At 46.0% G+C, this 25,648-nt stretch overlaps 1 protein-coding gene across 2 annotated transcripts in view; it reads left to right on the forward strand.

Annotated features, from left to right (window-relative positions):
• The first annotated feature begins 12,548 nt into the window (after positions 1-12,548).
• Positions 12,549-25,648, forward strand: part of pcdh7a (protocadherin 7a) — a 48,054-nt gene continuing 34,954 nt past the window's right edge. Inside the window, exons 1-4 of one of the 2 annotated variants that reach the window (XM_061680553.1) lie at positions 12,549-12,928; positions 13,214-14,196; positions 14,305-14,872; positions 15,646-16,822. In XM_061680553.1, coding sequence (XP_061536537.1) covers positions 13,449-14,196; positions 14,305-14,872; positions 15,646-16,822 — 2,493 coding nt within the window. In that variant the 5' untranslated portion in view covers positions 12,549-12,928; positions 13,214-13,448. Of the gene's footprint in view, positions 12,929-13,213; positions 14,873-15,645; positions 16,823-25,648 lie in introns of both variants that reach the window. The other variant, XM_061680551.1, reaches the window with a different exon arrangement.

The following is a 25,648-nucleotide window of genomic DNA, read 5'->3' on the forward strand; positions in this document are numbered from 1 at the left end:
TTATGTTTTTAGTTCTTATTTCCTTGTTTTGTACTGCATAGTTGAAATAAACTTCAATCAATCAATCAACAGCTGTCTCTCTATTTGTGCCCTGTGATTGGCTGGCAAATAGTCCAGGGTGTCATCATCTACCGTTCACCCAAAGTCATCCGGGATAGGCTCCACCAAAAATGTGATGGATGGATCGCTTAAAAGTGAATTTCACTTCACAACTGTAGGAGGATTAAAAAAACATTCAGAAAGAACAACAGCCTAAACTACATTCAGCGTCTTCAAAATCAAAGGCAACAAAATAAAAGTTACCTCAATACGATTTGGATAAATAAATACCACATTTAAAAACAAACATAAGTTTTTGAGAGAAGCGAAGCCAGTCAGAGTGAAAGATAACAAGGAGGCTATGAGTAATGCAGGAAGGACAGAGAGGATGGAAAATATGAGGGAAGCAGAGAGGGCCTCACAACAGACGGATGCCGATGACAAACTTGCAAGAAGAGGAGGATGTGCGTGAAACAGAAGGAGAGGTGGAAGCAAGCCTGAGAGATGGAGACCGATCACAACCAAGCTAAGAAGAGCCAACAGCTGTGAGAGCGCAATTTGATCCTGTGGGGCGCACACGCACACATTACACTGTGTGTGCGTGTGTGTGTGTGTGTGTGTGTGCACGGGGGCACAAACACATGCTCACACGATCCAAAAGAGCCCCATTACACATGAAATATTAATGGGGAAAAGCAATCAGCAAAAATGGAGATGGAGGAGACAGAGAGAAGGGATGGGGGTGAAGAAAGGTGCCAATGGTAGAAAGGGAAGGATGAAAGCAACATGTCTCCTTCCGGTCCTCGGGTGACGTGAAGACTTCAGCAAATTGATTTGCTGTTTGAATAATAACCAGCGTAAACAACCTGCACAAACTGCGTATTTACAATTCATGTGTGCTGGCATTATCTACTGTAGGTTAAAGATTGAAGGAATTCTAACATGGAAAAGGAAAACCACAAAAATGTAACAGCAAGAAATAGCAAAATAAACAAGTCAAGCGAAAGCTTACTATTCATAAAAGAAAAATGACTACAATGGCACTATATATAGCTTTAAAAAAAAGTAGCTGCTGGTGTATTCTCCACACCTCTAACCAATCTCATAAGAAAAAAAATTTGCAGTGAGCTCAGATATGTGTGACAATTTTATCCATTGATGAATGCCATGCCACTTTGGATGGTGCATGTGGATGGCGCTACATCCCTGTGATGAAGCGACCTCTTGACTCACCTGACCTGACGTCGTGTGATTTTTTTGTGTTTTGTGCAGCTCGAGGGGATCATCAAGGGGGAACCGTTTTGAAGGCAAGGACAGCATCGCGACGGCCCTGATGACCAAGCGGCGCAGGATGCGGGGAAAATCCTTCCAGGGCTGCACGTAGGTGCGGCACAAAAACTTTGGAAAGTGCGGCACACTCCACGGCGCTCACTTTGACGGGAAAAACTGCACGATTATTGCCAAAATAATTATCACGATTATTTTGATCAATATTGTAATCACGATTTTTAATCATGATTATTCCACATTAGGGAGAAATCTTAATTTTTATTGCACTACTTTTCAACGCGCAATATGTAACAGTTTTCTGTGCAAAATGAATCTTTCAACAAGAATAAATTATAGATAATAATGCCAAAAAAATTTACCCCAAAAAATTCTTTACAAAGGGCCCACTGAATAAATGCGCTCTTACAAAGTACAAACACGAATTGCAACTTAACGGAAGCAAATACAGTTCATGTATAGAAGGCAATAACATTAGACTGCAAGCTCTGACTTTTCATTCGAAAATCCCCGCTGTCAATATAGCGAATTGTCCAGGACGGTCCGCCTTCGTTGTTCTGCTTGACCATTGGTCGGTCATGCACGCTCACGAACTGCAAAGAACTCGACAGTTGTGATTTCCCTCTTTATTTACTTCCGGTGTTGTTGTTGTTGTTGTTTTTTTATTGCGGTCAGGCCAACCAAAAACTTGAAATCAAGGCAGCCCCTACAGCAACGATTGTTCATGGTGTCTCACCGTGACACGCCGCCTCTCTGCCAACGTGCTGAGATGGCCAACTTCAAAATAAAAGATTTATATATTACTACATTGGACATCAATGCCATTTATTTATGATGCTTTTATTTTGAAGTTGCCAGAGCTGAATGAAGCTGCAACCATGCGATCGCCCCCCTGGTGGCTGGCTGTCGAGTCTGCGGGCACAGCTGCAAATGTAGCACTTTCCATACGCGGCAGTGCCCGCATTTTAAATGTTAAAAATCGCACATGATCAATTTCATTTAATCGTGACACTCTGTGACAAAAACATTTTCAAATAGATAAAAATCATGTATGCTCATTTTCAAAGCAAAGTGCATGTGTTTCATACGTGTGGGTGTATGCGTGTGCATGAGCGCGTGCGTGCGTGTGTGTGTGTGTGAGAGAGAGAGATAGCGAGCGAGAGTACATCGGTGTGTTAATTCATGATGATGAAGCACTAACAGTCAGGTGTGTTTGTTCACTTACGGTCCTTACTGCCCCTTAAAAGCGTTGCGTAATAAGGCCATCAATCAGCGTGCCGGCACCAACATGTGCGCATCTGTCAGAAAGGTCAAAAACACGGGGAGGTTGCGCAGAGCACAGGCGGTATCGCTTCACCGCAGGAGTTTAATCAGAGGGAGAAAATATGGCCGCCCGTTGGCGCGCGCACGCACACGCAAACCGTGTGGACACGAGCGCGAGTGGAGAACACGCGTTACTGCACAGCAGTAGCTCACTTCTAATGAAGAGCGGAAACGTTGTGGAACAGAGTGTCTCAGCAGGTGTGAGGAGAAAGGAAGCAAATAATAAGATCAGCGCTGCCAAGATTACAACGCTTTCATTGCTGGCCTTAATCTGCTCGAGCGACTTTTCTTTATCACCGAGGATCATCTTCCCACCTTTAATTTCCTGAACTGTACGGCTCAGGCTTTCTGTCATTGTGTTGCAGTCAATACACAACATCCAATGTCATATTGTGTCGTGCCGTTCTCTTATGGTGAACTTCCATCCTCCCATCCATTTTCTGAGCCGCTTCTCCTCGCTAGGGTCGCGGGCGTGCCGGAGCCTATCCCAGCTATCATCGGGCAGGAGGCGGGGTACACCCCGAACGGGTTGCCAGCCAATCGCAGGGCACATACAAACTAACAACCATTCTCACTCACATGCACACCTACGGGCAATTTAGAGTTGTCAATTAACCTACCACGCATGTTTTTGGGAAGTGGGAGGAAACCGGAGTGCCCGGAGTCGTCCACCGTGCCGCCTATGGTGAACTTAAATGAAAAAAAAAATAATAATAAATGATGTCTAAGTGTAGTTCTTAGGTTTCTGGTTCAAATCTGTGTGGAGTTCACATGTTCTCCCCCTGCTTGCTTGGGTTTTCTCCAGGCACTCAGGCTTCGTTCAATATTCCGAATGTTTCTTTGAAGACTCTAAATTGTCCATATAGGTGTAAATGTGAGTGGCATTGGCTGTCTATACAGGTACATCTCAATAAATGAGAATATGGTGGACATTTCCATTTATTTCAGTACTCATACCTTACATATAAATTCATTAAACACTATTTTTCAGAGGGCAAATTCATGAATTCAAAATTCAACAGTTCATATGTATTTAAAAAAAAAAATATCCTGAAATATTTCACTTTGAATTTGTGTTGAGCATCTCAATGAGTTCCACTTTTTGAATTGAACTGCATAACTAAACGAAGCTTTTGACACTATTTTATTGTGTGAATTTATTGAGATGTACCTGTATGTGCCCTGCATTTAACCCGGGACCAGTCCAGGGTGACCCACGCCAGTCAGCTGGGATGGGTCACAGGTAAGCAACCTAATGAGGAGAAGCGTTGAAGAAAATGGATGGATAACAAAATGTGCAAAGAACAGTCAGAAAATGGACAAAAAGGTCGGATGTTTGGCTATTACAGAGTTGCTATAAAAATGAGGTTGGTTCCCCCTTTCCAACTTCTGCTGTTCTGAGATGACTTTTTGTGAATTTTTGTCCATTCACCCAGAAGAAGAGTTGTGAGGTAAGGAGTCACTGATGCTCTGTTGTAGTTCACCCCGAGGGTCAAGTTCTTCCACACCAAACTCATCCAAGCATGCCTTTGCGGAACTTGCTGTTCGCATTGGGAATGGAAAAGGGCCTTCACCGACCTGTTCCCACAAAGTTACAAAAGCCCACAGAGTGTTTGTCTTGGTGAGTTGAAAACAGAGAGATGTTTCTCAATAGCTGTGTCCATGTAGTGCATGTGACCGGATCACGACTTCTCTGTTGTAGTTTTCAGTGGTGTATAACTGTGTGGTGTATACTGATAGATGTTTCTGATATTACTTTGTTTCATTGCAACAGCGGAAAAAGGCAAAATCAGGAATTTGTAGAATGTGCGAGTGGACCGAATCAAGTGGATGCAAATGAACCCACAATATTTCTGGTTTAATATCAAAACTACAGAAAATGTTTTGATGCTATTCCAAATAAATCAATATAATTCAATCACATTCTTTCTTCAGTTGTGTGTTTTTTTTGTTTGTTTGTTTTATCTGGAGGGAATGTGTAATCAGGGTTGTCTGTCTCTCCGAAGAACGATTTCATGTTTTGCTTCATTTGGTATTCCAGTGAGATCTTGAACGTAACACATCAATACTGGCAGGGAAAACCTGCTCCAAGCAAATAAAGTGAAAGTGTCAAAAGTAAAAATCAGCTCTTGCCGTGCCTTTTATTTGCCAACAATCTGTAACTTTCTGACAACCTTCATTGTAAGCGCAGAACGTTTCCAGAGGACTGGGCTTGTGTTTGTCTGTGCCTGTGTGCTCGTTATTCTGATGATGGCGGGAAAAGAGGAGGAAAGACTCCCTGATCTTCATTAGGAATGACTCAGCTGCTTTTTCAAACTGTCAGCATTTCCAAAGTTTGATTGCGGTGTGTCTGGGGCATGCCGGGAGAGCTGGTCAACACAGGAACGGAGAGTTTGGACTGCAGACTTGAGTGCCAAGTGTGACAGACTACCAAGTGACAAATATGAACGCCCTCCCTCTCATTATCCGATTGATTAGGTTGGTTGGTGTTTGTGACACGTCTGTCTTTGTGTTTTTCCCTTTGCATTGTATTTATAGTGCTGTTGGATGCGTAAAAAATCTGACCTCTGCCAAGGCCAAACCATTTTAATTTGTATCATCGCCAATGTTACGCCTTCATGTGTATCTCGTCTCGGACTCCATTCCCAAAAGTCTCGCTCCTGTCTCGGTCTCGGACTGGCCAGACTCGAGATTTTCCGTCAAGACCAGTCGAGACCAGCACTGATCTGCTATTCTTGAACTTCATTCATGTGATAGCAAGTAAAAGCACTTGACACAACAACAAATGGCTTCAATTCATGTATTCCTAACCCCCACCGCCCCCATAATGATTGCGACCTTCACGGCGTAGCGACTGACGGACCCCAAACCCCCTGCTGCAGTCTCTTGTTTCTTAAATGCGACCAAGCTCTTCTTTAAATCTTTAAGAGGAGGAAGAGTTGTAGACGGCATATTTTTTGGCTAGCACATGTATTGAAAAGAACATTTATTTGAAAGTGAGAATGCTCTTTAACTGTTCAACCTTGTCGTGTTTTTTTTTTTTTTCTAGTCTTGGTCTTGTCTTGGTCTCGCCGAGTGCTGGTCTCGGGCAAGTCTTGGTCTCGGATAGTGTGGTGTTGAGCACGACACTAATATATATCAAGAGACATTAAAAACAGTCCCATTTGGTGGGGCACTACTCGTTCTGCCCCTCATGCATAGCCCCCACTGGGTTTCATAGTTTTAGACTCATTTAAAAAACAACAAACAGATGGCGAAATAAACTCTCCATCCATCCATTTTCTGAACCGCTTCTCCTCAGAAGGGTCGCGGCCGTGCTTGAGCCTATCCCAGCTATCTTCGGGCGAGAGGCGGAGTACACCCTGAGCTGGTTCCCAACCAACCGCAGGGCACACATAAACAAACAACCCTTCGCACTGACATTCACACCGACGGGCAATTTAGAGTCTTCACTTAACCTACCATGCCTGTTTTCGGGATGTGGGAAGAAACCGGAGTGCCCAGAGAAACTCCACACAGGCGGGGCCGGGATTTGAACCCCAGTCCTCAGAACCGTGAGGCTCGCTCTAACCAGTCGCTCACCGTGCCGCAGAAATAAACTAGTACGGTAATAATTTAAAATGAAGCACCCACACAAAAAGCTAAACATAATACAGATGAGTTCTCAATTATTTAAACTTTCTGTTAATCCTTTATCATTTTTTTGTGGATCTGTCCTGTCAAATATGGTCTTTGAGTCTCCAAACTGGTCCTGTGTGATTGTTTTGTTTGTACTCATGAGGTTTCCTGGTTTGCAAGTTCATTTCTGCTGCACAGTTTTGCCTCACAGTTTTAGCTTGACTTTTTATTTGTTTTGGCCAATTCTTTCTGCCACTGAGTCTTGTGACCCTCAGGCAAAAATCTCATTAATTTTGCAATAGACTCAGTTTCTCACTTTCTGCCTGCAGATGGAGTTACACATTTCGTCATTCTGTGTAACACTGCTCATACAATACATTTAGAATTTCCATTATCATTGTGTCACCTGTTTGCAGGTTTATTAATTCTACAGTGGAGCCTCCTTTTTGAGCACAATTTTCTGTTATGATAAAAAATGTTTCCATCATTTTAAAGAAGTTTCCGAAAGAGGGCATCCATCCATCCATCCATCCATCCATTTTCTTGGGCTTTTTTGAGGTCGGGTCGGACGGGCAGCAGCTTAAGCGTTGAAGCCCAGACTTCCCTCTCCCCAGCCACTTCATCCGGCTCTCCCGGTTGATCCTGAGGCGTTCCCAAGCCAGCTGAGAGACGTTGTTTCTCCAGCAAATCCTGGGTCGTCCCTGGGGCCTCGTCCCAGTGGAACATGCCCAGAACACCTCACCATCCTAATCAGATGCCCGAGCCACCTCATTTGGCTTCTCTCAATGCGCAGGAGCAGCGGCTTAACTCTTAGCCCCTCCCGGTTTACCGAGCTTCTCACCCTAAATCTATGGGAGAGTCCGGACACCCTGCGGGGGAAAATAATTTTGGCCGCTTGTATCCGTTATCTTTTTCTTTCGGTCACGACCCCCAGCTCGTGACCATAGTTGAGGACAGGAACGGAGATCGACCTATAAATTGAGAACTAAATTGATAGACTGATACAGAGTCGCCTGTCGATCTTCCCTCTCTCGTGATGAGACCAAGATACTCCCACTCTTCAACTTGTGGCAGGATCTCCTGCCTGACACTAAGAGAGGCAACGCCACCTTTTACCAAGTGAGGACGATAGCTTCAGACTTGGAGGTGCTGATTTTCGTCCCAGCTGCTTCACACTCAGCTGCAAAATGCTCCAGTGAGAGTTGAAGATCACGGCTTGATAAAGCCAACAGAACCACATCATCTGCAAAAAGCGGAGACGCAATACTGTTTTCACCAAACCGGACCCCTTCAACACCTCGGCGGTGCCTAGAAATTCTGTCCATAAGATTATGGACAGAATCGTCAGTCTTTGCCACATGTGGGCCTCTGAAGCCCTTTGACACTTTTTGTGATTCAGGGCTTTACAAATAAACTTGGCTCGGCGGAGACCAGCCCTCACAGGAAAGCCGGCAGTGCGGCGCAAACTCTGTCACCGGTCATGCAAGGACCGAACAGCCCATATATCACGGGGTCCTGTCCCCCACATTCCTGGGGCGCCCCCGCAGTCCCAGAGGGACAAGTCCACAAAGCGGTTTCGCGGGCCCCCATGCACCCTCCACAAATCTGCCGAGGGTGTAGAGCTTGTCCACTGTTCCACGGCCCGGACAAAAACCACACTGCCCCTCCTGAATCTGACATTCGACTTCCTTTACGGATCCTCCTCTCCAACACCCCTGAATAGACTTTACCATGTAGGCAACACCTCTTAGCAATTAAAACTGAGCACGATTATCTGTGCAAGGTCACAATGATTATCTTACCACTCTTGCATTGGATCCCATGATACCTAATGAAGCTTCTTATGAAATCGAGTAATAATGATTCAATACTTCTGACACAAAAAAAATTCACTTTCATATGGATTTCCTGTAAAAAATACAATAATCCTGAAAGATCATTTGGAGAATAAATGAGAGTGGTACAAATGATTCCTCAGTAACCGGCAAGACAAAAATGGGGAATTATTAAGGTAATAGCATAATATGCTATGGTTGATTTAATATCATCAATGTCTTTTACTTGGGATTTGCATACAAGCAGGCAACATTTAAACAACTCTTCAGATCAGAGCAGCTAATGACTGTGCTACCGACGGTATGTTTGTCGAAGCCTTACCCGACAACACAGTCTATTTGTTGCATAAAGTGCCGCCGCCAGTCCAATGTAAAGCGGTCGACAATGTGCGATTTGTCATTACGGGGACGCATTGAAGCAGACGTTTCACAGGCTTCTTCATCGTTTGTGCAAATGCTTTTCAAAGGGGATTAGTGTTTGACCACTTACATCTCATCAGTATGGTACCTTAAGAGCCTAAAGGTGCAAATAAAGAGGGGGATAAGGACGTGAGCAGATGTGCCAGACTAAGCCAGAGGCGGTACATATCCCACCTGACATGAGGATTGCGTTTGGGGATCAGCAGAGGATTTGGGATCGTTCCGCTCTGTATTATGTTTCAACAATGGCCTCTGCTGTTACATGTCTTTGTTTGTGGACCAGTGTGGACATTTTTGCATGTAGGAACTGTGAGGAACACGACAGCACATAACAATACACCCCTGACTTCCTTAAAAAGGGAAATGTCGCTTTGCACGACGGCCACCGCATTCCTGCAGGAGGGAAGTTCCCCACGAGGTAACAATGTTTTTTGCCCCTCTTTTTCCTGATACATATTTTATGTCATGCAGAGCAGTGATTCAATTATGAAATGACAGAGTATGAATCAAAGATTATTGAGAATATTTCTAAAACTTTAACCAGTATGACCATGTGCTTAAGCATAGAGTATTATACAAAAAAGGTAACTGCTTAGTTTTGTGGGACACTGTCGGAAAATTATGTATTACATACAGCACACATTTCAACATCACAACAATATGTTTATTATTGTGCTTGTATTTTGCCCTCAGATTACGTTTTCTTAACTAAGGAAATGTGTTAACAAGAATTAGCATTGGGTTTTTATTTTTTACGAAAATGTCCTTTTTTTAATCCTCTGAAAACTGATACGTGTAGAAGAAAAGGAGCAAAATTCTTCATCTTGCTCTGTTCTGTTCAATTCATTTTTTTTTTTTTTATATTATAGTGAAAGGTCAGAAGGTCAAACAGATTTGAACAAATTCAAAACCATTTTCCATTGCATTGTGGTAAATAGTAATTATTTGTACCAGAGACGTACTGTCACAGTCATAAATACATACAAGTGTGAAAATAAGTTATTAAACATTAAACAGTTAAACATTAAAACAGCAAAACACTTAACTTTGGTTAAAAAGTAATAATAAATAAATAAATGAAAGCACATTTTTACTGCCTTTTTATTTCATTTTTTCTGGTATAATATATAAACTTAATGTGTCCTGATGTACTTGATTTATTGCTAGAGGGGAAGCGTTTGTGCCGGAAAATACAAAATACTCAAACTAAATGGCTCATGGACAGCAAATTAGGCCACAGTTACGTAGGACCGGTGCCTAAAAACTTATCAGGTCAGACAAATTGGACACGTACAAGAGTGCAGGACATCAAGCAAATCCAATCCTTGATACTTAATTTGAATATCAGCTGCTGTTGCTAAATGCTATTAAATACGTCGCCGTCTTCATTTTCTCTACACTTATCCTTGCCGACCATGTGCTGGATTTCAAATCCTCTTTTGTCGCCGCACAAACACTAGATTAGGCCTTTAGCAGTGAAGGGAAGTCAACGCTGGTTAACTTTCCCTCCTCTCACACACACACACACACACACACACACACATGCACACAAATGCACTTTACAGTCAATACGCAAATTGGAACAGCGGTTCATTTGCTGATGAAAGCGGATTCATGCTCAATTATATCTTAATGGTTTGGGCACAACAACAGCATGTTTCATTTCATTGGGTAAATTGTGATTTAATTTGTCTCCGTTGAAATAACAGTGACCTGAGGTGACCTTATGCAGGTAGAACAACCTAAGAATGTGCTCAGAATACTACTGCAGGGCACATGAATTCACATTCATGTTAACACGAACACACACAGGATGGCAAAGTCAAAACGCTGTGTGGGTCAAACAACAGGGGGCGTAAGTGAGCCTTTGAAGTTTCACCTCTGCACACAAAGCGAGCGTGTGTGTGCGTGCGTGCGTGCGTGTGCGCGCGTGCGCGACCTCGCTGCAGTTTGTCAGCTTGTGTTTACTCTCTGCCAGCCACAAACAGTTCACTTATCGCGGTCACGCAAAACTCCATCCAAGTAAATAACATTGATTCACTGACGCCAGATGCTCCGATAGCGTTTCTGCAGGGGGATTTCACCTGAAAGGGCCTGGCCGACCCGATGGGGGAAATTAGAAATGCAGAGCGCCAGTGTGGAAGCTCCGGCAGGGTTCAATATAACAGCAGCAGCAGCCCGGTGCTGCATTGCGCTCCTCGCTGAGCAGCCCGCTCCAAAAACAGACACCGTCACCGCCACATCCTGCACGATTGAGCACGGCGAGTGTTGATGCTGAGTACATCCGCAACATTAGCTAGCGGAACCCACGCCGCCTGCACCGAAACAGAGTGACCGTACCACTGTACCATCAGTGACTTCGTCCTTGATTGCATCACGTGTGACATTTTCCTGCTTTTGGGACACACGTAGTGATAGTCCGTGTAAAGGAATGGGACTTATGCAACGCTCCACATTTTGCCACGTAACCTTCAGATCCACTGCCCAAAGTATACAAGTTGACTTTTGTATGCACCCATGTCCACTGAAGAAAGGCTTGACCACAAGAAAGTTTTGGAATGGCCCAGCCAGAGCGCAGACCTAAAGCCAACTGAAAATCAGTGGTCAGATGTGAAAGGGACGAGAGAGCTGACAGTCTGACACATTTGGAATGGAAGAGTGTGCAATTATTGCCGTGCAAAAGCACCCCTAAACAAGACTGAAGGCTGTCATCAAAGCAAAAGGCGCTTCAACAAAATCTTGGTTGAAGTTCTGCGCAGGTTCCTCCAAATCGCAATGCCCCAGTGATCTAACAATTTGAAAATCGGAAATCCAACCAAAGGTTTTGGTGAAAAGATGTCTTAAGATCCATCTAAAAACTCACTAAAGCTCACTTCTGCCACAATCAAAAGGTTATTTCTGCATGTTTTGCTTTTTTTTGGTTTGTTTTTGTTTGATGGGGAAAACCTCAAGAAGAGGTGTTAAAAGAAGAACGTGACAGGACAAGAACAAAGGGAACAGTTAGGTGTTAACCGGCAGTTGGGTGTTGTAAGCAGACTCCAGAATCCAGCGAAGGAGTGTCAAGCATATCCGGGCCTCACGCCAGCTGGAGAAGATGCGGCAAAGAGGAGTTGACGGTCGGTAACCAAGTGGATCATTGAACAAAGCTGCGAGCGAAGGCTGAAGACGCTCGAGTTTGGCCGTTAGCTGCAACTTCATTGGCTGGCCGGCTGCTGTACACGTTCAATGGTTTCTTTCGGGGTTTTTTTCGTTGTATTTTTACAGTGATTAACTTACATGTGACAGTTTTATGGTCATTAAGAATGTTAAAATGTTGGCCTGTAGATTTAATAAAGGTTCCAGACATGGTTCCCGTTACAGATGATTTTGTCTTTACAGTTGCAGTTGACATACTCAGGTTATAGATTTCATTTTCTGGTTAATTGTATTTTGTTTTTTTCCTTCCGAAAACCTGGTGCGTTCCACTGACTTACGCCCGCATTGTGTTGCAAGACATTGTCTAGGCTGACGACCATTTGCCACCGCAGGCTTAAGCCCGGTATAAATTACTGCAGCAAGCCACTGTGATGATTTCCCACTAGGATGTGTGCCAATGAACGCCTCTTTGACACAAAGAGTGAATGAAGCCTTTCCCCACCGTTGTGTGCCACCCCCACCACCAAAATAGCTGCACCAGCACAAATATGACGCGGGGGGTGCAATGGGCTGACAAAGCTGCATCACTCCTTTTCTTTCATGAATATGAGAATAAAGATGTGTAGCCAGCATGCATTGATGGGGAGGGGAGGAGGAGGGGGAGGGGGGGGGGGTCAGCAGCCGGGACAGCAAGCCATTTAACTATATGACAGCATGCAGGGAGGGATGGAGATAGGTGTGTGTGTGTGGGGGGGGCTCTTTCCTCTGCAACCTACAAACACACACAATGACCCAACACCGCCTCTGCTGCCTCTCCTGTTCCAGCCCAGTGGGTGAGTTAGGGCAGAGAATGTTGCAGTAGGGAAAGAGAGAGAGAGAGAGCGAGAGAGAGAGAGAGAAACTGCAGCATCGCATTCTACAGCAGCAGTCCCGAGCAGTGCAGGTGAGAGGGGGAAACCAAAGGAGAGGGAAGAGGAGGAGGAGGTGCAAGTAGAGAGAGAGAGAGAGAGAGAGAGAGAGAGAGAATGCGGGACTCTTGGAAAAAGACGCATCTTCACTCGCTCCATTAGCGACATCCCGAGCAAGGATTAACGCGTAATTGATGCCCGCTTCAGCCGGTCAAGGAACAGCCTTGCTCGGTTACTTTTTGGAATGCTTTGCATGTGATAAAGTGGCCGCGGGAACAACTGCTGCCGTCCCCTTCCAAGTTGCGCGTCGGGATCCCATGGCTTGGCACGGAAACAAAGCAAAGGCATCCGCCGGCTCTTCAGGTAAGACGAGGCAAGAATCTGCAAGAATGTACTTTTTGTGTCCTTGAGTGCTTGGTAGTGGTCCTTGTCAGCGGCGTCCGTCAAGTGGGGAGCGCAGCTCGCCTCCTCTTTTGTGTCGACTGGTGCTGCATTGCAGTTTTGCTAAAGTCACACACGCGAGAAAAAGCTGCCGTCCCATATGTGACTAGAATCATGAAAAGTAACGCCTGCAACACGGCTACAACCTTTGAGTGGGGGCGGAATTTCATGAAAGGTTTCTTTTTTTTCTTTTTTTTATTTCTGCAGCACCTTGGATTTCTATATGAATATATCACGTGGTTTGAAGAGCCCAGCAATAGAAGTTGAAAAAACAGGAGAGTGAAGGAAGTAATAAGACATCAGCCAATCAGTAGCAAAGAGTGTCAGTCAGTAGGGAGAAAGACCAAATCCAACACCCACGCTGTGGGCTCCAACACTTCACTGAAGGAAGAAGAGGCAGGCCAGCCTGTGATTCAAGAGGCAAAACGGTGCGGACGGAGCCATGCGTAGACTCGGCGCAGCGCACTCGTCGGCGCGGGCTCTCGGCCTCGTGGTCTTACCGCTGCTGCAGCTGCTGACTCAGCTGCCGGGCGCACGCTCGGCTCTCAGGTACCGGGTGGCGGAGGAGGGCCCTCCCGACGTCAAGATAGGCAACGTGGCCGCAGACCTGGGCCTCACGGCGGGTACGGGCAGCGGGGACGTCACCTTTGCCCTGGAGAGCGGCTCAGAGTTCTTCAAGATCGACAACGTGACCGGTGAGCTGACGACGGGGCCGAGGCGCATCGACAGGGAAAAGATGCCCCAATGCCAGATGATTTTTGACGAAAATGAGTGCTTCTTGGACTTCGAGGTGTCCGTGATCGGCCCCCTGCAAAGCTGGGTGGACTTGTTCGAAGGCCGTGTAGTCATAACGGATATCAATGACAACACTCCGTCCTTCCCCTCACCGGTGCTCCAGCTCTCGGTGGAGGAAAATCGTCCAATAGGCACGCTTTACCTGCTCCCCACCGCTACGGACAGGGACTTTGGACGAAACGGTATCGACCGCTACGAGCTGATCCAAGAAGGCGCAGCCGTGTCGAGTTCGGCAAGACGCGCGGCGGGAGGAAGTCCCGTTGGTAGAGTCGATGGGCTTGGGGATAGGAGGGGTCGGAGTGGAGATATGGTGGGAGGAGCCAGGAGCACTGTGTTTGAACTCCAAGTGGCAGATATACCAGACGGTGAAAAACAACCTCAACTCATTGTCAAAGGTATGTTGGACCGCGAGCAGAAAGACTCATATGAACTGATCCTGCGCGTTCGAGATGGAGGGAACCCCCCGAGATCCTCTCAAGCTCTGCTGCGCGTTTCCATCACAGATGTAAACGACAACAGCCCGCAATTCGAAAGGCCCGCGTACGAGGCAGAAATGGCAGAAAACGCACCTCCGGGAACACCGGTACTCCAGGTGAGGGCTTCAGACCGTGACATTGGCGTGAACGGGCAGGTGGAGTACGTCTTTGGAGCGGCCACAGAATCGGTCAGGCGGCTGCTGCGACTGGACGAGGCGACCGGATGGCTGAGCGTTCTGCACAGAATCGACAGGGAAGAGGTGGCCCAGCTGCGATTCACGGTGGCGGCTCGGGACAGGGGTCAGCCGCCGCGCAGCGACCGAACCACCGTCATTTTGGCAGTGCGTGACGAAAACGACAACGTCCCGGTTGTAGAGATTCGAAAGATCGGGCGAATCCCAGTGCGAGATGGAGCAGCACTGGTACCTGAGAACGTTCTTGTAGACACACCGGTCGCTCTGGTTCAGGTTTCGGACCGAGACCAAGGAGAAAACGGGGCTGTGACCTGTACAGTTGTAGGGGATGTCCCGTTCACTTTGAAGCCGGCTGGTGAAACAGCTCTCCCGCCCTTACCTGCAGATGAAGCTTTTGACAGGTAAGTCAGAAAAGGTGAATTGTTCATGAACAAGAAGTTGAATTGCTTCCTAGTGATTGACCATAATTATTCTGTAGGACGATACAAATACCAAGTCATGAAAGGAGTAATAAAGCATTCATTGATACACCACATTATCTATATGTGATTGTCCTTACGTTGTTTCTCCGGGAAGTGTCTCAACAAATTCTACGTTTCACAGAGAATCCAGAAAAGCGTCTCATATGTTGTTTTTTAATCAAGTCACTTCAAGTGAGCCACTCATTCACTAAAACCAGAGAGTGGATAAAATGTCACGCTATTTGTAAAATGGGATCATAAATATTCAATAAAGTCAAGGGTTTTCTGACTCATTTAGCAGTAATATTGCAGCAGTGCATACTCCAAATGTCAGTGTTTTCAAGTCAGTTGTAAAACTATTTTCTGAAGGCATTGAAGAGAGTGCAAGAAAAACACTAAGCAGAGTAAGCAAATGAAAATATAGCTACCACAATACTTGCTTTTACAGTCTTACAGTTGTAACATTGCGTGTTAGCATTATTTTTGACAAGAAAATCATCAACTAATGATTCAGAGGAATTTCCAACACAGAAAAAGAAGCTGAATAATTATGGGCCTCTACTATTATCATCGCTTGAGGCTGATTCATTGACTACAGGCATGGAATGTAAACAGTCAACATACTGTATAATGGAATGTGCATTCTTTTGACTCGAGCACCACGATACATATACCGGATACGACATAAATGTATATTTGACTTACTTTCACAGGAACAAGAAAAAATTCTTCCTGCATACCTCAGCCCTGCTGGACTACGAGGTCACCAAAGAGTACAGCGTCACCATTGTGGCTGTAGATTCCGGAAGCCCAAGTCTGTCCAGCAACAGTTCACTGATGGTGCGAGTTGTCGATTACAACGACCATCCCCCAGTCTTTGCCCAAAGTGTAGCGGAGGTCCACTTTGCAGAAAACAACTCCCCCAACGAGAGGGTCGTCACTGTGGTGGCCGCAGATGCGGACAGCGGCAAGAATGCAGAGATTACATATTCCTTGGACCCTGTTGCAAACGGGCCATTTTTTATCGATCCGGATAACGGCGATATCCGTGCCACTGGCGTCCTGGACAGGGAGCAGAGAGAGAGGTACGAACTCAAAGTTATTGCCAAGGACAAGGGCACCCCGCCTCTCCAGGGTTCAGCGACTGTTGTTATTCAGGTGACCGACCGCAATGACAATGCGCCAAAGTTTGTCCAGGAAGTTTTTACATTCTACGTCAAAGAAAACCTGCTTGCCAACAGCCCAGTAGGCATGGTGACCGTGACGGATGCTGACGAAGGTGAGAACGCAGAACTCACCCTCTTTGTAGAAATGGATGGGCTGGATGAGAAGAAGTCAGGGGAGAAAACTGTGGGGCACAATGGAGAGGAGGAGCAAGAGGAGGTGTTCTCCATCGAGAACAACACCGGCACCATCTTCTCTACTTTGTCGTTTGACCGTGAGAAGCTTTCCACCTACACCTTCCGTGTACGTGCGGTAGACGGAGGAGAGCCTCGCAAAACTGCCACAGCTACCGTGTCGCTCTTTGTGACCGATGAGAACGACAACGCCCCCGCCATCACATCTCCGGCCAACGAGTCCTATACGCTGCTCCCACCTGCAAGCAGTGCCCGCACTATAGTCCGAACTGTGACGGCCATAGACTCGGACACGGGTCCAAATGCAGACCTCCGCTATGCCTTGGTAGGTGGGAATCCCTTCAGATTATTCGAGATCGGCCACTCCAATGGCGTGATCACGCTGGCGGAGCCGCTGGAGCGGCGCCACAAAGGTCTGCATCGCCTGGTGGTCAGGGTCAACGACAGCGGGACCCCTTCGCTGTGCGCCACGGCGCTGGTCCACGTCTTCATCAACGAGAGCTTGGTCAACGCCTCCCTGGTCGACGCGCAGGTAATCTTTTCATGTTGCTTCTTCACGTCTTCACCGGGAGCTTGTACAAGTACGCAGAAGTTGAATGAAAATAATCTTAATTGGAAGAGGCAATGATCCGTCCTGTTTTGGTTTGTGCAGATTGTTCTACCGAGATGGTAACGATAGCCAGACATGATTCTGTCCACTGATCCATTCCAATAATGGCCACGCTGATATCGCATTACAAAAGAGGAGGGTGCTAATTCCAACTGATTGTAACTGTTTAAACTAAAGTGGTAAGGCGATTATTTTCTTGATAGAATTAAATGAATGGATTCTCCACTCTGGGTTTGCAGTTTTCGGCCCATTTTTAGGACTTTAATTATGTCTATATTCGTCCCAGATAAAGAATCGCGTTTATCTTTTGAGGACTATTGGCAGCGCTGACTTCTTTGTTGTTTGAATCCTGCAGGAGTGTGTTCTCTGTCCAGCATGACTTCTTATAATGACTGTGTGGTTAAAATAACAGTTATTACTGAAGTGGCTCTTCTTTTACGCTACACTGAACGCAGAGCCGAGGGAAATAGGTACGTGGTGTGTGTGTGTGTATGTGTGATTGGTGTGTGTGAGAGAGGGATGGAGGACGACAGAGCGAAAGCATTAGCGGTGATATTGTGTTAGAGGCAGACAGAGAGAGACGGACTGGCCCAGTTCTGGCCTTCATTTGAATGGAAGCTGCATTTAAGTAGGGTCGCTTCGCTATAGTAGGCCTGAATATTGATGAGGTTTAGGCGTTTCTGTTGTATCATGCTGCACGTGCCGTGCATTAGTATTCAGACATAAAACAAAGTACCTGGAAACAAGGCTCAACTCTAAATAAGTCATTTTACAAGGGGAATGAGCAGAACATGCAGAAATAAAACATCTGCACTCATCAAATAGTGTGGTCTTGTGGAACTAAAAACTTTACTACAAGGGGAGCCAGCTTGTAGAGCAAATTGACGAGACATAACAGCATTACTGTTACACCACAAACAATCACAACAGTCCAAATGAAGTTTGTGTACTTGTGAATCTGGTACAAACCCCCGTTTTTCTCCCATAGCCTCATTACATGAACAAAATCCCCATCCCATTATGCTTGAAAAATAGCTCAGTTCATCGACAAATGCCGAAAGGTAATAAGCACAAAAGTGTCTCTCTCTGGTGTGCGTCATGTAAATGGAATTGACTAGTAATTAAATGGGCTCAGTGGCTATCTGGTGATGTTATTTGTTCCAAAAAAGTATGTTGTTTTACCTCACAAGGTGATCTAGTTTGGAGAGCACGCTTGTTTATTTCTCCTCCTGTCAGGTCTGTGCATGTGCAGAGACGGGAACAGTAAAAAACTGAAATTGCTTGGAGGCATTTGAAAGGAAAAGGACAGTCCCTGGTAGCATTGGGCATTTGACCTCATGTCGCCCGGTGACGACACAGCAAATTAACCATCAATTCATTGTGGTTTTTTTAAATATTTGAATGGGATAAGTGAATAACGCTCTGGATGCTCTAACCTCCTGTTGCCAGCGTCATTCATCACAATAATGTTGTCTTGGAGGTCTGTGTTGTGGATTTAGTTCAACTTCCCACAATTTGCATCATATTAGTCTTCTATAGACCATAAAGTAGGGTAGACTGAATCAACAACGCATCCGGAGGTTAAAGTCAAATCGTGCACTCCATTAATAAACAATCACAGAGTCCACCAAATTATTAGGCATTATTTAATCCATTAATAAATTACTATGCCTTTCTCTAATCCATAAAAAAGAGGTGCATCCATTTTGCACGTCGCTAGTCCTGATCAGGGTTCCCTGGTGACTTTGGGCAAAATGCAGACCACAAACCAATCCATCTATTTTCTACCGCTTATCCGAGGTCGGCTCGTGGGGGCAGTAGCCTTAGCAGGGACGCCCAGACTTCCCTCTCCCCAGCCACTTCATCCAGCTCTTCCGGGGGGATCCCGAGGCGTTCCCAGGCCAGCCGAAGGATGTAGTCTCTCCAGCGTTTCCTGGGTCGTCCCCGGGGTCTCCTCCCGGTGGGACGTGCCCGGAACACCTCACCGGGGAGGCATCCGGGAGGCATCCGAATCAGATGCCCCAGCCACCTCATCTGGCTCCTCTCGATGTGGAAGAGCAGACCATGCTGAGGACCATGATCTCAGATTTGGAGGTGCCGATTCTCATCCCAGCCGCTTCACACTCAGCTGCAAACCGCTCCAGTGAGAGTTTGAGATCACGGCTTGATGAAGCCAACAGAACCACATCATCTGCAAAAAGCAGAGATGCAATACTGAGGCCACCAAACCGGACCCCCTCTACGCCTCGGCTGCGCCTTGAAATTCTGTCCATAAAAGTTATGAACAGAATCGGTAACAAAGGGCAGCCTTGGCGGAGTCCAACCCTCACCGGGAACGAGTCCGACTTACTGCCGGATATGCGGACTGACTCGTACAGGGACTGAACAGCCCGTGTCATGGGGTTCGGTACCCCGTTCTCCCGAAGCACCCCCCACAGGACTGCCCGAGGGACACGGTCGAACGCCTTCTCCATGTCCACAAAACACACGAAGGCTGGTTGCACCCTCGAGGACCCTGCCGAGGGTGAAGAGCTGGTCCACTGTTCCACGGCCAGGACGAAAACCACACTGCTCCTCCTGGATCTGAGATTCGACTTCCCGACGGACCCTCCTCTCCAGCACCTCTGAATAGACCTTACCAGGGAGGTTGAGGAGTGTGGTCCCCCTTTTGTTGGAACACACCACCCAGTCTGCCAATCCAGAGGCACTGTCCCAAATGTCCACGCAATGTTGCAGAGGCGTGTCAACCAGGACAGCCCCACAACATCCAGAGCCTTTAGGAACTCTGGGCGAATCTCATCCACCACTGGGGCCTTGCCAGCGAGGAGCTTTTTAACCACCTCGGTGACCTCAACCCCAGAGATAGGAGAACCCAGACTCTGCTCCCTCATGGGAAGGCGTGTATTCTTCGAAGTATTCTCCCCACCGACTCACAATGTCCCGAGTCAAGGTCAGCAGCGCCCCATCCCCACTATACACAGTGTTGGTGGTGCACTGCTTTCCCCTCCTGAGATGCCGGATGGTGGACCAGAATTTCCTCGAAGCCGTCCGGAAGTCTTTCTCCATGGCCTCACCATGGTTCCTCCTAATCACGCCCTTCCAGGTCTCAATGTCGTTGCCCACGTGAGCATTGACGTCGCCCAGCAGAACGATGGAGTCCTCCAGCACCCCCTCCAGGGACTCCAGAAAGGATGGCTACTCTGATCTGCTGTTTGGTGCATAGGCACAAACAACAGTCAGGACCCGTCCCCCCACCCGAAGGCCTACCCTCTCGTCCACCGGGGTGAACCCCAACGTACGGACGCCGAGCCGGGGGGCAATAAGTATACCCGCACCTGCTCGGCACCTCTCACCGTGGGCAACTCCAGAGTGGAAGAGAGTCCAACCCCTCTCGAGAGGACTGGTACCAGAGCCCAAGCTGTGTCGAGGCGGGTCCGACTATATCTATCAGTGTTCGCACCCTTGCCTAACTGTTTTTTTAATTTTATTTTTTATTTTATTATTGACCAAAAACGTGTGTTAGCACAGGCTGGGAGTTGTAACTCACCTTGTGAGGAGATCCATGCATCCCCCCCAAATGTTGCATTTTAAGGCAGCAATTGAGTGAGGAAACATGCTGTAGTATTTGCACCTAAGCCAGTAAACCTTAATATTATGAAGGTTTCACTCAAGAGTAGGACGACAAGGCCAAATTGAACAACTCTCTTGTGGCTATTACAAAAGGACATTTGGCAAGTGTCATAACAATGGTGCTGACGGGAGGAATAAAAGACAATGGGCCGAAGTGACCAGCTCCATTGAGTCCAACAGTAGGGTATAATGTGTCCAAGCTGGTATAAAAGTTGTCTTTGATGACAATATGCATGGTTTAGTATGATTGCAAGAAGGAACGTGTCCGAGTAATTGAGTAGAAGAAGTCAGTGAAGAGAGAATACCTCCATCTCATAATGAAGTCAAACTGTGTGGTGGATAGATGCCAGATGTAATTAGGCAGGAAAAAACGCCTGCTCGTGCCACGGCACCGCGACAGGAGATTGTTCTTTTTTATGCAGCAGTGCTGTGTTGGCTCATTAGCACAAATACAACGATGCTGTCGGAGCTAGTTATTTTAGACATTGTTGGCATGGTACAACTTAAAGATGCTTTGTACACCAAACTAGCACTGTTTTGTAAATCCGAATCGAGCCTCAGCGATCATAACGCCGCAGAAAGAAGCAGGCAAATTTCCACGTAACTCTGAATTGTGTTCCAGCATGAGTATGAAGAAAAAGGCACAGTTCACATTTTCCGCAGATCGGTTAGATTGTTGATTTGATATGAATATTTTATGACATCCAAAATGAATGGGAGCCTATGGGAGAGCTGAATCAAGTTCTTCAAACAAACTCAACTTTAAAAGCTCACTGCTCTCATATAAAAGATTACAAAGACTTAATTTCAGGTAAGGCTGAAAAGCGCAACACTTTTAGGGCTGTAAAGGGTTAAACATTTTTTTTGTTGACCTCACAATAAAATCTTTTTAGGCGGTTTCATCTTGTTTGAGTGCTGTTGAAAAATGTTGAGCTTTTCAGTTGCATAGAAGATTTTTAGTCAACATAGTAAGTAGTCTGTAGTTGGTAAACTCCATCCATCCATCCATTTTCTGAACCGCTTCTCCTCACTAGGGTCGCGGGCGTGCTGGAGCCTATCCCAGCGATCATCGGGCAGGAGGCGGGGTACACCCTGAGCTGGTTGCCAGCCAATCGCAGGGCACGTACAAACAAACAACTATTCGCACTCACAGTCACACCTACGGGCAATTTAGAGTCTCCAATTAATGCATGATTTTTGGGATGTGGGAGGAAACCGGAGTGCCCGGAGAAAACCCACGCAGGCACGGGGAGAACATGCAAACTCCACACAGGCGGGGCCGGGGATTGAACCCGGTCCTCAGAACTGTGAGGCTGACGCTCTAACCAGTCGTCCACCGTGCCGCCAGTTGGTAAACTCACCTCTCAAAAACTGTCCGTCACCGGTAATAGCAAATTTTTTTTTTCTTGGTTTTTGTGTTCCACGAAATAATACATTTTAGAGCTGTAATTGCAATACCGGGATACCGCAATATTTTTGCTCAAGGTTATCGTACCGTCAGAATCTGACAGCGGCCGATGCTGAGTAGCGGGCGAGCTGGAGCGATCCCATCTGACTTTTGGGCGAGAGGCGCGGTACACCCTGGACTACTTGCCTGTCGATCCCAGGGTCCCATTGGCAAACATCTTCTTTCTCCTCTTGCTTTGTTTTTCTCTGCTGTCTGCTGCCAGGTCAGCACTGCAAATGAGAATCTGTTCTCAATTGCCTTACCTGAAAAAAAAAAACAGCTATGAACATTTCAAATGTTCAACCGAATGTGTGTTTTCGGCGTGTGGTAGGAAGCTGGAGCATTTGGAGAAAACCCATGCACGTGCGTGAAGAAAGTAAATTGCACACCATGATTCGGGCCCCAAAACCCTGTGAGGCAGACATGCAAACCACTTACGCACCGTGCTGCTGCATTCACACATCACCCAAAGCCTTTTTCTTCTTCCCAGATCAGAATCAGCATATCTTGCAACTGCAGTACATAGAAGTCTTGCACAACACACTCATCAGTACAAAAATGTTGCTTTCCAAGTTTACTGCTGATGGGCGCTGATGACTGTTGGTACGAGAAATAACCAGCTGTCGAAATCTGTGTCTTCAGTTACAGTGTTTTGTCCATGTTTTATTGACTCTTCCGTTGCAGATTGGATGGCAACAGTCATGATTAACTTGTAAACAGACTGAGTGATCGTGCCAATCTCGATCAGTGAAGCTGCTGTGATGATTGGCAGGTAATACTGTCCAATGATTGGCTGAATAGTGAATAAAAAGATGGCCAATTATGCCACAGTCAGGCCGTGCAGGAAGCCAGTGTTTGAAATTGAAACCCAGGTAACAGTACAGTGGAAGAATACATGCCAACTGAGCTATGAAATCGATCAGATAGTACGTTGTAGTATTTCCTGTGGTCACCTGAGAGTTCTGACTCAAAACAGGCCCGTCCCTACTATTTACGGTTCAACCCCAAATAGGAGGCCCCGAGTGTTTTTTTAGTTGTCAGTAAAGCGCAAGGAGAGCTAATAGTGGGAGAAATATGATATACCAACAATAGTCCAGCATGCCATATCACTTAGAGGCATATTTCGATTGATACTGTATGGACTCGCCGTCCAAAGAAACATCGTCATGTGGGAATACGCCCAGGCAAGAGGCTGATACTTCCTGAGTGAACGTGACAATTCGACTATTAGGCCCACGCAGAAAAGGAAAACATGAAGGGAAAGAATTCGGTGTGGCATAATATTACAAGGAGAAACGTGTATTTTGCCAAGAGAAAAAAAAAACAATAAGTCAAGCAAATTCACGCAGAACGCGACACAACATTCAGTCTTTCCCTAGTGACTTTTCGTATATTCTGAGCTAATCGATTATTTGCTTAAAATACTTCCATTTTCTGAGCAAATAAAGTCAACAATGGGGAGAGTCTAGTTCTCACCTTCAATTATTATGAAATGATTGATTCTCGTACGTTTCGACATATTTTCCCATTATCCTAAACATGTATTTCCTTTGGATTTTTTGTTCTTGCCATTTGAAGACTTTATCATTTTGTCTTCGTGTGTGTGGCTTAGAATGCAATTTAGCATATCGGCATAAACCCCTTCTTTATCCTTCATCATTAAAAGAAGTGGTAGTTGACACTAACCTTGGCAGAGGTTTTACACTTTCCACAATCCCCACCCGGATAATTAAGTGATGAATTAATTATAATAGCTGACGCCTCCAAACCGCAGCTCTCTTGCCAATGCGTCCAGCACTCCAGATCTAAATTTGGATCAACATCATGCTCACAAGAGAACATGTCATGGTCGCAGCATCTGCATCACCGGAGAGCAAAAGCGGTATGGGGATACCAGCGTTAAGCTCAGCTGGAGCTAACCTCCTGTAGCACAACGGAGGGTTGCTTTGGGAGTTTGACATGAATTCTGAGTGACAAGACCAAATTTGGTTGTTCCCACCGCCGAAGATGTATACGTACACATACATACCTTGAACTACATATTTTACACTTGTGGCATGCGCTGTACTTTTGTCTTTCTGTATGATTGCAAGAAGGATGCGCTGTACTTTTGTCTTTCCTTGAACATCTTTGTCTTTCCTTGAACATCTTCAAGGCTGCGCTGTAGGTAGGGTAGGAAGAGCCAAATAGAGGATAATATACAAAGCGAGTTACACAGAGCAGCATTCACCGAAGCAGTGTAAGTATTGCTAATGATTTTCGTGGAGGGTTGTTGCAAACCCTGGACCACCCTCGCTATTTCTGCAATTCATTCCTGCAAAGCCGGCAGAATGTTGCAGGGATTACTCGAGTATGCCATTTCCAGCCTTGACGGGAGAGAAGAAATTGTCATATGAGCTTTGAGACTCCATGTCAAGGCTGCATAATGAGGTGTCTAATGAACAGACGGCTTACACTGTGGTGTCATGTAAGTGCGGACATATACAGCACATCACCGTGTGTCTGTATTTCTCTGCGTGTTGTCCATGCAAAATGCTTTTCTTAGCGCGGCTTTCTACATATTGAGCAGATCTTTTCTGATTCATGATTTAGAGAACTGCAAAAGCTCACTGTCCCCCAGTGAACAAAGGTCCATAACCAGCAATCAATCAGTTTCTTGTGACAATCATGTTCCACGATGTCGGGTACGTTTGCCCATTGATAGCCGTGTCGAGCGTAACTGGAAGATGACGGCCTTCTTCATCGAATCACGTTCACAAAGTAGAAAACATATTGATCCAAACGGCCTCACATCAACAGCGGCAATGTGTTGGAGCCTTCCGCGTCACTATCCTTCCAAATCTCCATGGAAAAAAAGGATAACAAATCCTGCACAAATCCACTCCCACACTTGCATTCACAATAGCAGCTTTATATGCTGAAGAGACAGCGCTTGCGATGGGAATACAGTCATTTTCTGCTATTTAGTTGTTTTGTTTGTTTTTGTCCTTTTCTGCGTCATGTATTGACTGCTTCTTCTTTCGCCGTGCGACCTTGGTATCTGCACGTTCCTTTCACCCTGCCAACATCTGCTTTAAACGACTTCATCTGGGATATTTCCCGCACGACCCGGGTGATGCGCACGACCGTATTGCGGACGCAATTTAAAATGCCGCGACCTTGACGCAAGACAAATTATATATTTAGTGACACTCCAACTGTTTGGGAATAATGGGTTTGATGGGTTTAATTAAGCTGAAGATGCTGTTTGATGTTTCTCTATGTCTCACACCTACTGCGTCATTGTCGATTAGGCCTTTTTTTCCCCCCTCTTCTTTGATTTGTCTCTTGGCAGCAAAGTGGATGCGTGGTTATCACTGCTGTCTCACAGCTAGAACGTTCTGTGTGGGAATTTGTCTTGGCTCAGGCCTCTTCTGTGTGGAGTTTTCATGTTCTTCTAGTGCATCTGTGGCTTCCTCCCAAATTCCAGAAATGAACTGACTCAATAAGTATGTTTGACATTACATTGTGTTGTTCCAATATACCGAGACAGGAGCGAAATCAAGCTATTGATCAAAGTACATTATGTCCACCATCTCCTCTACGATAGCCATGCATCCTTTCCAGCCTTTTACATTTAGTGTTTTTCCAGTAACTATTACGTTGTGAAATATGGTGGCTACTACGGCAAA

The sequence above is a fragment of the Phycodurus eques genome, chromosome 6 (genome assembly GCF_024500275.1).
Source record: "Phycodurus eques isolate BA_2022a chromosome 6, UOR_Pequ_1.1, whole genome shotgun sequence".
Lineage (NCBI taxonomy): Eukaryota > Metazoa > Chordata > Actinopteri > Syngnathiformes > Syngnathidae > Phycodurus > Phycodurus eques.